At 57.4% G+C, this 14,171-nt stretch overlaps 1 protein-coding gene across 3 annotated transcripts; it reads right to left on the bottom strand.

Annotated features, from left to right (window-relative positions):
* Positions 1-1,908: 1,908 nt before the first annotated feature.
* On the bottom strand, positions 1,909-13,499 carry MEIS3 (Meis homeobox 3). 3 transcript variants are annotated; one of them, XM_059382243.1, is made up of 13 exons: positions 12,906-13,499; positions 10,979-11,160; positions 10,629-10,788; positions 10,483-10,533; positions 9,400-9,450; positions 9,069-9,218; positions 6,649-6,760; positions 6,314-6,462; positions 5,413-5,489; positions 5,134-5,192; positions 4,943-5,026; positions 4,254-4,316; positions 1,909-2,361 (listed from the first exon to the last, which is right to left on the bottom strand). In XM_059382243.1, the coding sequence occupies exons 1-12, from the start codon at positions 12,915-12,917 to the stop codon at positions 4,267-4,269; spliced, it is 1,137 nt and encodes a 378-aa protein (XP_059238226.1). In that variant the 5' UTR covers positions 12,918-13,499; the 3' UTR covers positions 1,909-2,361; positions 4,254-4,266. The 3 variants fall into 3 exon arrangements, with proteins under 3 accessions (XP_059238226.1, XP_059238227.1, XP_059238228.1); XM_059382244.1 differs by having other exon boundaries at positions 9,069-9,167; XM_059382245.1 differs by lacking the exon at positions 9,069-9,218 and having other exon boundaries at positions 12,906-13,498.
* Positions 13,500-14,171: the final 672 nt, after the last annotated feature.

Genomic DNA, 14,171 nt, shown 5'->3' with positions numbered 1-14,171 from the left:
TACGATCTCCTGTCACCTCAAAGTCTAAACCAAGTGCTCATTTGCTCGGCCCTTGGTGGGGGCCCCCCCACACTAGGAAGCCAGCTCCTGAGGACAGGGGTCTTCGCCTCGCTCACAGACCTGCCCAGAGCGCAGACTGCGGACCTCATAGATACCCGGGCCAAGTGAATGAGGCTCAGCTGCCTCTTGTCCACTGGGCACTTGTGACACGCCCAAGGCTGCCAGGGCTGAGGTTCAAGCCAATAATGAAATAATGACGGAGAGAATTCCAAGGAGGGGATGAGGAAGGAGCAGCAGGTAGTCTGAAGCCGGGTGCCTCGGTTTAGCTGCCCCTGAATCTTTGCAGAGGGGACTCCGAGCAGGGGAAGGTGATCCAGGGCAAAGGGAGCGCCTAGGTCGGAGGCGCAGAAGGGGGACTGAGCTATTTGCCACAGACAAGGGTCCAAACCCAAGCAACTTACAGTTTGCACTGAGCTCCATGACAGCTCCGGAACAAAACAGCAGGATTGGCAGCTCTTGGAGTTGGCAACTGACCCGTGAGATTTGAACCACGTGCACCTTGTTGCGGAGGTTGAGGGCGTCTGTGGATCACAGGCCTCACAGAGCCTCAGTTTCCGTGTTTGCATTAGGAGGTTCCAGAGGCCGCCGTGTTAGGAGGTGCATATATGAGGGGCTCCTGGGTGGCCCTGTAGGTATAGCCCCGGACTCCTGATTTAGCTCAGGTCAGGAGCCCCACGAAGTTTCGCTGCTGGAGTCTGCTTGTCCCTCTGCCTCTGCCCCGCCCCAGCCTCTCCCTCACAGGCATGCTCTCTCTATTTAATAAAATTTTGAAAAAAAAAAAAAAGATGAGTATGTGAGTGAGTGGTGTTTGGAGGTGGGCTCTGGGGGTCTCACCCTTCCAAGCTCAGGTCTGTTCAGTCCTGAGAGTGAGTATTACAGAGCAAATGAGGATTTGAACCCAGGTAGGTTGGGGCTAGAGTCTGGTTCATGACCTCCCTGCTGTGCAGCCTGGTGGTCTGTTGGCCACACATGAGAGTTTTCAAGGACACCCCGGGGTAACTGCATTTGTGTCCCATGGGACAAATGAAAAAAGTCATCTTGGAGCCACTGTGTGGAAGACTGATGCAAAAGGGGCCATTTTTCTTCATCCTCCCCGAGTCCCCATCTCTTGCGCTGTGAATTTGCAGGCTCCCGTCCCCGCCCTGTAAGGGGTGGAGTCTCTGCCTCCTCCCTTGAATCTGGCTGGCCTTGAGATCTGTGACCAAGAGGATGCAGCTCAGAGAACCAGGAGTCAGACCTGAGCTGGGACCTCCGGAGGCCTTGGGCCCTTCTGTTCCTTCTTGAGGGCCAGCTGAGCCTCTGTGTGAATGAACAGGACAACCTCCTGTGGCCCCTGCTGCCGGCCAGCAAAGCCCTCTTGCTGCCCCATCTCTGGCCACAGATACACAGCAGAGCCCTGTTGAAGTCACATGAACTGCCCAGCAGAGCCTAGTTATGCCAACCCATAGCATAACGAGCTAAAAAAGAGTTGGCCTTGTGAACCACAAAGCTTTGGGATGGTCTGTTACACAGCAATAGCTAATTGATACAGAGTGCCTGGGGACAGTGGGGATAAAGAGTATCAATTATTAGGACACCTGGGAGGCTCAGTCAGTTAAGTGTCTGCCTTCGACTCAGGTCATGATCTCTGGGTCCTGGATCGAGCCTCACATCGGGCTCCCTGCTCAGCGGGGAGTCTGCCTCTCCCTCTAACCTTCCCCCTGCTTGTTTTCTCACTCTGACAAATAAAATCTTTTAAAGAAAAGAGTATCAATTATTATAATTGGTGGTTCATGAGCTTCAAATCGATGAGAATTTGAATCTCGAAAGACACACAAGAACTCAGATTGGCGGCTTTTTGTTTTTAAAGATTTTATCATTAAAAAAAAAGTAGAAGACGTCCGTGAAGGGAGGTAGGGGAGAGAAGGGGCGGGGAGTGGGCTGGCAGGACGAGGGGACCTCTTCCAAATGTCGGATCCGGCTGACCCTCCTTCCCTGACCTCCGCAGCCCACTGCCAGTCCCTTCTCGAGCCTGGAGGCAGGGGACCCCCCCCCAGCCACCATCTTCTTAAGACCCGGGACTGGGATCTCAGTTTGGGCTCCAGGCAGAGGTGATGGCAGAAGTGGGGCGCAGGGCCTAGGGGCCTTGTCTTTGTCCTTGAGAGACCCTCGAGTGGGTGCTCAGGCCCCCATGTCCCGGTGGGGCCCCAGGGAGGTAGGCATTGCATTGGGGACCTTAGGAGGTGGGGTCCTGAAGTCAGGGGGCCAGGCGGGGACCGGAACCAGGTGTGAGCTTAGTGGTCACAGTCCGGAGGCTGGGGTCTGTGGAGAGGGGATGAGAGGCCAAGTCAGGAAGTGGGGAGGGGTTTGGTCCCACATCAGCCCCACAGTGAGAGGAGTGCAGAGGGAGGCACGGCGGGAAGGACGAGGAATAGAAATAGAGGCAACAGAGAGAGAGATGGAAAAACAGATAAGACTCTTAAAACCAAGAAAGAGAAAAGAAGACAAGGAGAGAGACTGGGAAACCCCTCCACCTCTTTTGAGGTCCCGCGACACTCAGACCAGGCCACACCCATCCTTGGTTGGTTGGGGCAGAGCTGAGATCCCTACCGACCTGCCAGGCCCTGGACAAATATCCACCTCTCCTTCCCAGGCTCCATGCCTAAGCTCTCTTAGGTCTCCACTCCCATCTCCCAGCCTTTCTGTTGGCCCCAAGTTCACTACTTGCCAGCCTGCCTGCTGGTGCCAGCCCAGGCCAGTCCTCCTTCCCCCTCATCCGTCTGGAGGCAGTGGTGATGGGGCCATAGGGCTGTCTCATAGCCTTGAGTTTACTAAGTGCACTGGGCCTTTGCATATGCTATTCCCTCCTTTCCTGCGTCACACCTTCCGTTCTCCTGGTCTCAGCTCCCAAGTCCCCTCTTCCAGGAAGTCTTCCCTGAAGCCTCCCAGCCTGGGTCTGATACTCCCTTTGGGCTCCTCCAGTTCCTGGGTTCCCTCATCCCAGCCCTGTCCACTTTGGGCATCATTGTCTGAAGACACTCTCCCCCACTGGACAAGAAGCCCTGTGAGGGCAGGGCTGGGCTGTTGTGGTCACTGCTGTGTCCCCAGCACTACCCAGCCCAGGGCCAGGCACACAAGTACTCAGGGAATGTGCATTAAATAAGGGAGTGTAGAGGTGCTGAACTGAAGATTCTGGACTTCACCACAGGGCACTAGGGAGCCATAGAAGAGTTTTAACTCGGAATCAGTCAAGGTCTGATTCGTGTTGTAGAAATTGCAGGCAGTTCCTGAACCCTGGGCCTTTGCACACACTATTCCCTCTACTTTTCTGAGCTCAGTGAACCTATACAAGTGAAGTTTTCTTTCTGAGCATCAATTTTTCTCATCTGTAACACAAAAATAATAATTTCTCCCTCTTGGGGGTTTTCTATGAAGACTAAGTGGGAAGATGCTCTGAAGTCTTAAGACCTGGGAGAGTGAAAGAATGTACCCTACTCTCTTGCCCCTCCCTCTTCTCCCCAGTGGACTCCTATTCATCCTTCAATGCCCTACCTAGAAGTTACTTCCTCTCTGAAGTCTTTCCTGCTATCTCAGGGCCAGGGGACGTCTCCCTCCTCCAAGCAAGCTCTGTATTGTTCCACCTCTTGCTCTGGACCATCATTCCTTTCTGATGTTCACTTCCTCCAAAGCTCAAATTTTCTCAAGAGCAGGACCCTGTTTGAGACTGGTCAGGATCCGGAAAAGGGCTTCATGTCCGCCGGAGGTGTGTGAACAGATGGGTGTGCGGTTGACTGGGTGGGCAGGTGGGCGGGTGAAGCTTTGGAGGGGGCGGATCAGTGTGGATGGGGGTGGAAGACTGGGTTGATGTATTTGCTGGTTGGAGGACCGGTGGCGGACGGAGGCATGGGTGGCTCACGGGTGGGCGGCTGGATTGGTGCGGAGGTGGACGGCTGACCAGGTGGGTGGGCGGGCAGATGACTACGGATTGAGTGGATGTGTGTTTGCATGGAGAGTGGGTAAGTGGATGACTGATGGATGGACACACGTACAGACAAATGAATGAGCGGGTGGGTGGATAAACCATCTTCCCACTGAGCCCTGCAGACCCACGAGGACCCCCTCCAGGTGGGCGCAGTATTGGAATCTGGAGGCCTTACAGAGCTTTGAGATCTACATAACCCCCAACCCAGAACCCCGAGACATAGGACACTCACATTTGTCCTGAATCTATAGATAATGCCACTCTCCTTCTAAGTTCAAACTCATTCCCATCGACCCTGGAAGAGAAAAGAGGAGGGTTGTTCATCTTCCCCGACTTTCCCATATGCCCAAATCCCTCCCACCGTCTCCCTCCCCAGGGGATCCCACTACCAAGACAGACTGAGTCATCATTTAAGAAAGTACTAGACCTGGGACGCCTGGGTGGCTCAGTCCACTGAGCCTCTGATTCTTGGTTTCAGCTCAGGTCCTGATCTCAGGGTTGTGAGATCAAGCCCCACGGTGGGCTCTGTGCTCCTCACAGGGTCCATCTGTCCCTCTTCCTCTGGTGCTCCACCCCTACCCCACCCTGCGTGCGAGCGTTTGTATGTGTGTGTGTGTGTGTGTGTGTACACATGCATGCGTGTGTGCGCTCTCGCCTCTCTCAAATAAAATAAATAAAATCTTTTTTAAAAAGGTACTAGTCCTTTAAGTAGAACCTTCCAGTGGATGGGCGGAGCCTGGAAGAAACAAGCTCAGCTAAGAAGTGGGCTCCAGGAAATCTGTGATGGTCCCCCCAGCTCCACTGTTATGCAAATGAATTACTGCATTATTCTTGAACTGGATCCCAGAAGGTGGGGCATCTTCGTTGAGAGGAGGGGTCTGGTGTGCTGGGGGCAGGGTTAGTTAAGGGGCGGGGACTTACCTGGAGGCCTGACAGTCATGTGTGGCTGAGCTTCCGTGTAGCCCCCCATGGGCTGGCCCTCTGGGCTGAAGGCTGCACTCTGCCCTGGGAAGGAGGTTGAGGGGTGCAGGCTGAGCCCCAGGATATGCGGGCCCCAGCTTTGATACTCCCTGGGGAACATTAGGCCCTCTCTCCCCGTTTTCTCCCGGTACCTGTGCGGTTGGATTGATCGATCATTGGTTGCACGATGCGTCTCCGGGCGTTGATGAACCTGGGAGGGGGTTGTGGAAACCGAGGAGGGTGTAAAGAGGGAGTAGGAGAGAGGCCGAAATGAACACACACACGGAGATGGAGCTGGAAAGAGGACGGGACAGAGGAGGGGAGAGGAGAAGCTCCCGGGGGCTTCGGGGCCTCCTTCAGCACCGTGGACAGCGCCCGGCCTCCCACCCAGGCTGGCCCAGGGACTCACAGGAGCCTCCTGGGTCACTCACCAGTTGTTGACTTGCAGGATCGTGAGCCCGGTGTCCTGCGCCAGCTGCTTCTTCTGCTCCTCCGAGGGGTATGGGTGCTGTGACCACCAGCAGAGAGTCACCCTGCCTGCCCAGCTGCCATCTGACCTCCAGGGCCCGGCCCCGTGGGGATGGTGAGCCCAGGCTGGGGCAGGGCCCAGAGACTCAGCTTGTTTAAGCGGCTCCAGGCTTCCCCAGGGGCCAGTGGAGGGAAGCGGAGCCAAGCTTCGGGCAATTATGCTTGTGGGCGCCCCCACCTCTTCTAGCAATTAGGGGCTAATTGGCCAGCTCTCATTAGGGAGACCAAAGCTCAGGGCGGGGGCTCCAGCACCAGAAGGGAGGCAAAGCCCAGCACGGGCCCTGTCTGAGTCTCTATCAGGGTCCCAGTGCATGTCTCAGTGCATGTCTCTCGCTGTCCCGGTCTCAGTCCCTCTGGGACTCCGTCTCTCCCTGACTTTTTTTTTTTCACTCTTCCTGTATTTTCCCAGCTCCCTCCACAAGGCAGCATGTTGCACTCGAGAAGCCCAAACTGCCCACTGCCCGTATCTGAACCCACGTCTGGCTAGGAGACCTCTTGGCTCCTCGCTTACAGAATGGAACCTCCCAGCCCCAACCTCATAGGCTCTGTTTGGTGATTGGTGGGGGGGATGTGAATGGCTGGTGGGTTAGGGGAAGGACTGAGCCCTAATGGCACCTGGAAGGCAGCTAGCACTCACGGATGCTTGCTCGAGTCAGGCCCCATCCCTTGAAATTCACCCTCTGTATCTCCCCCCGAGTCTCAGTCTCCCATCTCTGGGTCTCTCTTGGGGCCTCAGTCTCTGTGTGGCCATCCTTCTCTTTCTCTCTCTATGCCCACCCTGCACCCGGGCCCCAGGGCTCTCACCGAGAGGTGCTGGAACAGCCATGCTCTCATGATGTTAGTAGCCACCTTGGGGAAGATCCCCCTCTTCTTATTCCGCCGCCGCTCCTGGTCCAGCTCCTCGTCCTCTCCCCCGGAACTGGGAGAGGCCACACTTGTGTCTAGTCCATCTCCTGAGGGAGGACAGGCAAGCTGTGTTTGTGGGCAGCAAGCAGGGAGATCAGAGGGACCCAGAACCCTTACCCAAGAGACCACTCCACACCCCTATTATCCTTGCACTTCTGGAAGTCCTACTTGCTGTCTAACTTCAATCCTCAGACTGACTCCCACATTTCCCCTCCACCTCCCAGGCTTCTTACCTTGGTCACTGGAGTTGTCCCCACTCTGGGAGGCTAGGCCCCCACTGGATGGACCCGGGGTCCCCAAATGTACAGACCCGCTGTCCTCATGGTCTCTAATCCACATATTATTCTGGAAAACAAGAGCTAAAAGTCAGTGCAACGCTTGGGTGCCCTATAGCACAGTGACTGAGACCATGGGCTCTGGAGCTGGGACACCTGAATGTAAATCCTGTCTCTGCTTCTTTCCTGGCTGTGTGGCCTTGGGCAAGTTGCTTCACTTCTCTGTGCCTCTGTTTCCTTAACTGGAAAACAGAAGAAAACAACTGTCCCCACCTCACAGAGCCTGGAAAGGACTCGGTGAGATCATTCACGTAGACACACAGCAGTCGCCCCATAAACGTGAGCTTACAGAGATCCACAGCAGCTTAGCTGAAATCCTAGAGGGCCAGCAGTGTTTCAGAATTTAGAACTTTCCACATTTTAATTTTTTTTTAATTTATTTTTAAAAGTAACCTCCAACTCAAGACCCCAAGATCCAGAGTCGCAGCTCTACTGCCTGAGCCAGCCGGGTGCCCATAGAACGGTTCCCCTTTGTAGACACTAAATCTGCCCACACACTGTGTATTTCATGACACCCCCAGCAGGGTCTGGGGCTTAACCTCCTCATCAGACTCATTAACATTTCTGCAGCAAAATGGATGAATATTTAACTAAGTGGAATAAATAAAGTCTATAAATAGCCTCTCATTAGTTCAGGTCAGACTAAGCTGCCAAATGAGTTTGCACTAAACTTAGGGGGGATAAAAAACAACTTCTGTTTTTCAGAGATGGGGTGGGGAGGTGTCTCCGAATTGCAGGGTGGGTGGAGGGTTCAGGCTGTGCTTTATCTAGACTCTGATACACTTTGAAGAACTGGACAATGCATTAGATCAGCCCTCGGCCCCAGCTCTGTGTCCTAGGCGCCTGACCTACCTGCACACACTGTGTCAAACCCTCTTTGTCATTCAGTTTAAGGTTCAGCTCCATTGCTGGGAGGTGGACTGGGTGGGTTACAGCTCTTGTTGAATCCCAGGGCACCCCACCTGTCCTGATTGCCCTGGACCCTGCCTGTTGCTTTGTAAGCAGCCCCCCAACTCCTACCCCCCCCCCCCACCCTGTCCCACCGCAGCCTGCCATGGCCCACCATGGGTATCTCATCTGTATCCTGGGGGGGCCAGGCTGGAGATGCCACAGCTCAGAGAAGGTTACCCCGGGTGTGGCATGTCTGTATGGAACTGTGTATTTGAGTGCATGGTGGACGGGTGTGCAAACGGTGGGATCATCAGTCCGAAGGCTTTTGATCTTGGCTGCAGAGGTTCTTGGGGCTCTTCTAGCGCTGGGTCTGATGGGACGCCGTGGGTGCATGTCCACAGCGGTGTGCCTGAAGCTGCCTTGAGACTGCGGTGTGGCCCGGGTCAGTGCACTCACGCCTGCGTCCCTCTCTGAGATGACCTCGTGTACCTTCCTGAGATCACGAGCCCACGGTGTCCTAAGTTTGCGTCTGTTGTTCAAGAGATGGGTTGTCTTCTCTGTGAGACGGTGTGTGTGGTTACTGCACGCGTGGCTTCGTGACTACACCGGGCCGGATGACTGCCACGGGTGTGTATTGGCGACGCCGCGAAAACGCGGAACACCGCCAGGCCTCAGAGCGGGGTTCTCGCTGCGCATGTGCAGACTGTGGGCTGTATGGCAGAGGGTCCTCGAGGCCCGTCTGTGACTGCTGTGGGCAGCCTCCCCGAGTCTGTGCCGGGGCACGGCCATGTGCCTGTATCTGGGGGCAGGTGTGACCCCCTTGTGGGGGTGGTCCGGGTCGGGCTTTGCGCTGCTTTTACGTGACTGTCCATCGGTACCCAGCACGGCATGGAGCGTGGGTACCTGCTGCGGTCTGGCTGTCGTGTGGTGAAGGTGGCACGTGTCTGCGTGTGCGCAGGCCCTGCACTCGCGCCGCGCTGGGTCTAAGTGCTGCGGTGTCCGAATCTGGGTGGCAGGATCTGGGACCGTTTGGCTCCATCTGTCGTGGTGGCTGTTGCTCTAGAAGTGCGGGTCTCACTCGGGGTGTGCAGCGTATGACGCTGCTCTGCGCCTGGGACGCGTGTGTTTGAGTAGGTGGCATATGTGCTCATCTAGCCACGAGCGAGAATGGCGGGGACCGAGTTTGCGTGGCTGTGTCTGAGGCTGTGTGGGTACAGCTAAGTCTACGTGTATGCATATGTGCGCATGTGCTGCCATCTGGGTGTGTCCTGGTCTGCGCAGCCGCTCTTGCGTCATTGGCGCATGCCCGGTGGTCAGGCATAGCTGGCTGAGGCTGGGGGGTGGGGGCACCCTCACGCTGTAGCCTGGCTGTGTCCGCTCACAGCTATGGTTGCGGGGTGATGCCTGGTGGCCCATGCCCAGCCCACCTGATCCGGGAGGCTGGGGCAGGAGGCCGGGTAGTCCTCGAGGTCCTCCCTGCAGCCGCCATCCCGGTCCTCGATGACCAGGTCGATGGGCATCTTTCCCTTGAGGCAGGTGATGTAGCGGTGACAGAAGTTGTCGCACAGGTCGTGGACCTGAGGGGGCACCGGGGTACTGGGGGGGCCACCCGGGAGCCAGGGCTGGGGTGTACAGGGATGGGGCAGCATTCTGCTCCAACTCCAGTGGGCAGAGGGCCTGAGGAGGGGTGGAAGGGGTGAGAAGGGGAGGGGTGGGGGGGGGGGAGTGAGGGTGTGAGGGGAAGTGAGAAGCACTCACCTTCTCCAGCTCCAGCAGGTGGAAACGGAGCACCTGGATGGCCTGTATCATCTGAAAATTGAGACAGGAAGAGACAGAGCAGGGGAGAGAAGGAGGGACGGAAGGAGGGGAGGAGGAGGGGAAGAGAGAGAGAGAAAGAGGGAGAAGGACCAGAGGAGGAGGAGGAGGAAAAGAAGGAGGAGGAGGAAGGAGAAAGGGGAGAAAAGGAGAGAGAGAAGAACAGAAAGAGTGAGATAGAATGACAAAGCCAGAGGACAGGCAGAGAGGGACAGAACCACAGGGTCAGAGAGCGACAGGGAACAGAGACAGAGACCCCGAATTAAGGAAAGATGAAATGCCAGAGAGTCAGAGACAGAGAAAGAGAAGCAAGAGGTGGAAGAGACGGGAAAGGATCCATCGGAAGAGAAGTGAATGAATGTCTGCTGTAATAAAAATACCCCATCTTTTGTCTGCTTGCCCCTTGCTCCATTTCCCACCCTCTGACTATAAACTACATTTCCCAGACCCCTTTGCCAAAGGGGTCATGCAACAGGAAGCCCTGGCTGGAGCTGGAAAGCAAAAAAAAAAAAAAAAAAAAAAAAAAAAGGGAGAAGCCAGGATATTTCTCCTCCTCTCTCCCTCTCTTCTCTCCTTTGCCCTTGGCAGCCGAGTCCCTACACTCATCTCGGCATGGGCTCTGTTGTCCTGGCTGATAGACGAGCTAATGCCTATTTGGTCTCTGTTCTGTGCCAGGCACCGTTCTAAGTGTTCAACTCTTGTTAGCTCATTATATTCTCACAACAGCCCTATGAGATAGGAAAAGCTACTAGCTACAGATGAGGAAACCAAGGCACAGGGGATTCAGCTCCTTGTCCTGGTTCACAGAACTAGTGAGTGGCAGAGCTCCGATTTGAACTCAGGCCATCAGTCCCAGTTCTCAAACTCTAGGCTGTACTCATTGTAAAATGGCAATAATTACCATTGTTTGAGAAAGTGGGTCTGATGACCTCCTGTCTGCTCCCATAACCAACCCCAGGGCTATGGAGGGTGGGATAGCAGACCCCTGCGGAGGAAGGAGCATTGAGAGGAGGGCAGAGATCTCACCAGATTGTCCAGCTCCGGGTTGGAGGAGAAGAGGGGCCTCTCAGAGCGCACCTGGGAGGAAGAGAGAGACCAGGGAGGGTGCATCCTGTCTCCTGCCCACCCCTTCTCCCTGGTTCTTCTGGCACACAGTAGATGGGGATGCCCACCTGCTTGGCAAAGGCAGCAATGTCCTCGTTGAAGGAATCAGAGGAGCATACGTCACCACCTGGAGGTGTGCCCAGCCCAGTACCGGCCCCATCCCGGGGGGAGCACGTGGCCAATTCACATTTCTCAAAGACCAGGGCCAGCAGCGGGAAGAGTGGGTGTCTGGGGGAGGCAGGACAGAAAGTTCATGAGGGGAGAGCAGGGGACGAGCAGAAGATGGAAGCACCTGGGAGGGGACAGAAGACCCGGGGAAGAGATGGAAAGACCAAGACAGAGCACGAGAGTCTGAGGCTCAAAGAAAGGGACCCGCATCCCAAGAACCCACAGAGCCTTCAGTCCTGTCCCCACTCACCCGTAGATCTCATCCTTCTCCCTCCTCAGGCCATCACTGTCCAAGCCCAGGGGCTGGGGTTGGGGAGGCCGATGGGGGCCATAGGGCCCGGGGGCTCTCGGTGCCGAGGGCACTGCCTCTGGGAAGCCAGCCAGGGCTGCAGTGCTGTCCACAATGCCTGGGTAGTGGGGCAGCTCATCGTACTGGGGGGAGGCGAGAAGGGGAGAACAACAGGGAGGCATCAGGAAACCTCCCTACCCTGGCACCCAGATGTCGCTCCTTGCCTCCCCGAACCAGCCCTTTCACTCCCTGGGTCTGAGTTCTGCCACCTTTAGACCGTGGATGTCCCATGGAACTGTCTGGGTGGGTCTGAGAGCCCCGCGCCATGGTCTTCTCTTATACCCCTGGCCTATGAAAAATGTTCCATCAGGGATTCTTGATGTGTGGGCACGAGGGTCCAGAGGAGAGACACTGACCCAGGTCTCAGGTCTGAGGGTCAGGGTGGGGGTCAGGGATCAGCTGATGGTAACTCCCAGCTCCTCCCAGAGCAAGGAGGGGAGAGAGCCATGGAGAGATTAGCCATGGAGAGATTCAGAGAGAGACTAGGAACGAGATACAGAGATACAATCGACAGACAGAGGAGGGGAAAGAGCGGGATGGAGGAGAGAAAATACAGGAGAGAGATACTCACGGGAGACTTCCCATAAAAGCAGCACAGCACGTCATTTATGCATAAATGTATGTCTACACTGCCCCCCCCCCGTCAATTTCATCCCACAGTTGTCAAATAGGCACATCTGACTCTGCCTTAACAACCTGTCACACCCCACTCACCATGTGAGTCCGCCCCCTTCGCCCCCCAAGAACTAAACTTTAGACACAGCAACGAAGGAATGAGTGGGTGAATGAATGAATGAGGCATTTAGCGCATGCGTGAATGGCCGAACTTGGTATTTAGCGCATGCGTGAATGAATGAATGAGGCATACAGCACAGCACCTGGCACACATTTCATAAACACTTGTTGAACCGAAGTGTAAGCCCGTACAACGGCACAACCCACTTGTGTGATCCGCCCCAAAGTGAACCACTATCATCACAAAAGCACGCACCCTGGGGAGGCCAGAGGGGCCTTAATCCACAGGGCCAAACCCTCTCCTTGGACTTGAGGAAACAGGCTCAAAGAATCAAAGAGACTCAAACAGAAGGATGCAGACATTCCTCCCCTGGGTAGCCCTGGCCCCTGCCCCTAGCGGGTGTGTGCCGAGGGCTCTGTGTGTGTATGTCCCCCTCGCCATCTCTTTCTCTTCCTCCTCTCCTAACTTCTGAGCCCTGAAGTTGAATCCAACTGTTCCTAAGATGTGCAATGGGTCCCTCACAGCCTGCCATGTTCCCACCCCCTCCACCCCCAAAGGTGCGTACTCACCTCCTTGCCCGATCCCCTCCGACTGCCCCATCCCCAGGACCACAGAAGAGAGAATTCCTTGGCCCAGCCTGGTGAGAACCCCTTACCCAGTACTGTCCCCACCCCTAATCCTCGGGAGGACTTGGAACAAAAGTAGACCGGGGAGGAGGACTGGGGAGGGCAGAAGAGGAAGGAGGGGGTAGGAGAAAGAACCTGAGATGGAGCAGGAGACTCAGGGGTGGAAAGAGGGGGGAGACCCGGGGCAGAGACAGAGGAGACGGGGAATAGTGGGGAATAGTCAGAGGAGGAGATCCAGGGGTGGAGAGAGGGGGACACCCGGAGCAGAGATAGAGAAGATCCGGGGATAGAGAGAGGAGGAGACCCGGAGCAGAGACAGGAGAGACCAGGGGTAGAGAGGGGAGGCAGAGAAAGACGTGGAGAGGGCGGGACTGGCTGACGGGGGCCAGAGAGCCGGAGCGGGGGACGACGGAGGGACAGGGTGCGCGGCCGGGCTGGGACGCGGGGTGCCCACCCTCAGACCTACCCTCCGGGCCATGGGCTGATGCCGGTGGCAGCTCCCGGGTCCCTCCAGGGCCTGGCCGGCAGGGCGGGCGCAGCCCGGGGCAGCGGCCCCCGACGGGCCGCGGTGCGGACGCCAGGGGGTGGGGCAGGAGACCGGGAGCCCGGCCCCCCCACCCCCGCCGCCGTCAGTGGCCGGCGCCGGGCAGCGCGGAGGCTACGCGCATGGACCCCCGGCGCCCTCCCCCCCGCGGGGGTCAGGGCGAGGGGCTCATGACGGCGGGGGCAGGGGTGAGCGGGGGGCAGGCCCCCAGTCCTTTCACCCCCCCGCCCCCGGGGTCCCGGGAGGATCGGGGCGGCCCGCGGCCGACGGACCCGGAGACTGGGGAGACCGGGGTGGTGGTGGTGGAGAGACTGGGAGAGGGCGCGGGCGGGCAAGGGGGGGGGGGCGGGGGCGGCGGGGGGTCCTGGCGGCAGCCGGCCGGAGGGCTGCCAGCGGCTGGGTGGCTCGGTGTCTCCCCGCCTCCCGGTCTCTCCCGGTCTCTCCCGGTCTCTCCCTCTCTCTGTGGTCACATCCGGAAGTTCCACATCGAGATGCTTAACCCGCTGTCCGCCGGTGGCTGGGCCGCGGGCGGGGCGGGCGGCCCCTCCCCCACCCGCCCCCCCTCCCCCTCTTCCTCCCGCGCCGCCGCCCTCGGGGCGGCCTTTGTGTCGGGGTCTTCCCGGGTCCGCACCCAGGCCGCCACAGTCCGCGCCGCCCTCTCCCCGCACCCGGCCGGGGCCTCCTCGGCCTCCCGCCCCGCGGCCGCCACAGGTCTCTGTCCGCCCTGCCTGGCCCCTGCTCCCCGGCTCCCTTTCTCTCCGGTGCGCCTCTCTTTGGCCTCTCTGTCTCTTTGTCTCTCTCTCTTCGACTCTGTCCGTCAGTCTGTCTCTAGGAGACGAATGAGCAGACAGAGAAGAGAACCTGAGTCTGGAAGTAACCAAACCCCATATTTTAGTTTCTGTTCTTGCTCCGGGTCCCCTAACTTCCCTCCTCTGGGAGCCAAGGATGCTCATGGGCCTGTGTCTGAGGCTGTGTGTGTGTGTGTGTGTCTGGTTGTGAGATGATGCAGGGTTATTGCTGTCTCTAAATATGGTGCCTATTGGGGGGGGGTGTCTGCCTCCGTTCAGCATCAGGCCTCCCACGGTGGTGTGGCAGCCCCCGACTTGGGGGGGTGGTGCGTGTGTGTGCACATGGGGGGTTGCACAGATGTGCAGGCTTGGAGGTGTTCCTGTGTCTCTCTGCCCAGTT

The sequence above is a fragment of the Mustela nigripes genome, chromosome 17 (genome assembly GCF_022355385.1).
Source record: "Mustela nigripes isolate SB6536 chromosome 17, MUSNIG.SB6536, whole genome shotgun sequence".
Taxonomy (NCBI): Eukaryota; Metazoa; Chordata; class Mammalia; order Carnivora; family Mustelidae; genus Mustela; species Mustela nigripes.
This window is presented reverse-complemented; position numbering and strand designations above follow the sequence as displayed.

Excerpts from the sequence above, each read along its gene's own strand:
- MEIS3 (XM_059382243.1), bottom strand. Across the intron at positions 6,761-9,068 it reads GCCCCAGCCTCCCGGATCAG|AATAATATGTGGATTAGAGA; the intron begins GTGGGCTGGGCA and ends CTTGTTTTCCAG. Across the intron at positions 6,463-6,648 it reads GGACAACTCCAGTGACCAAG|GAGATGGACTAGACACAAGT; the intron begins GTAAGAAGCCTG and ends GTCCTCCCTCAG.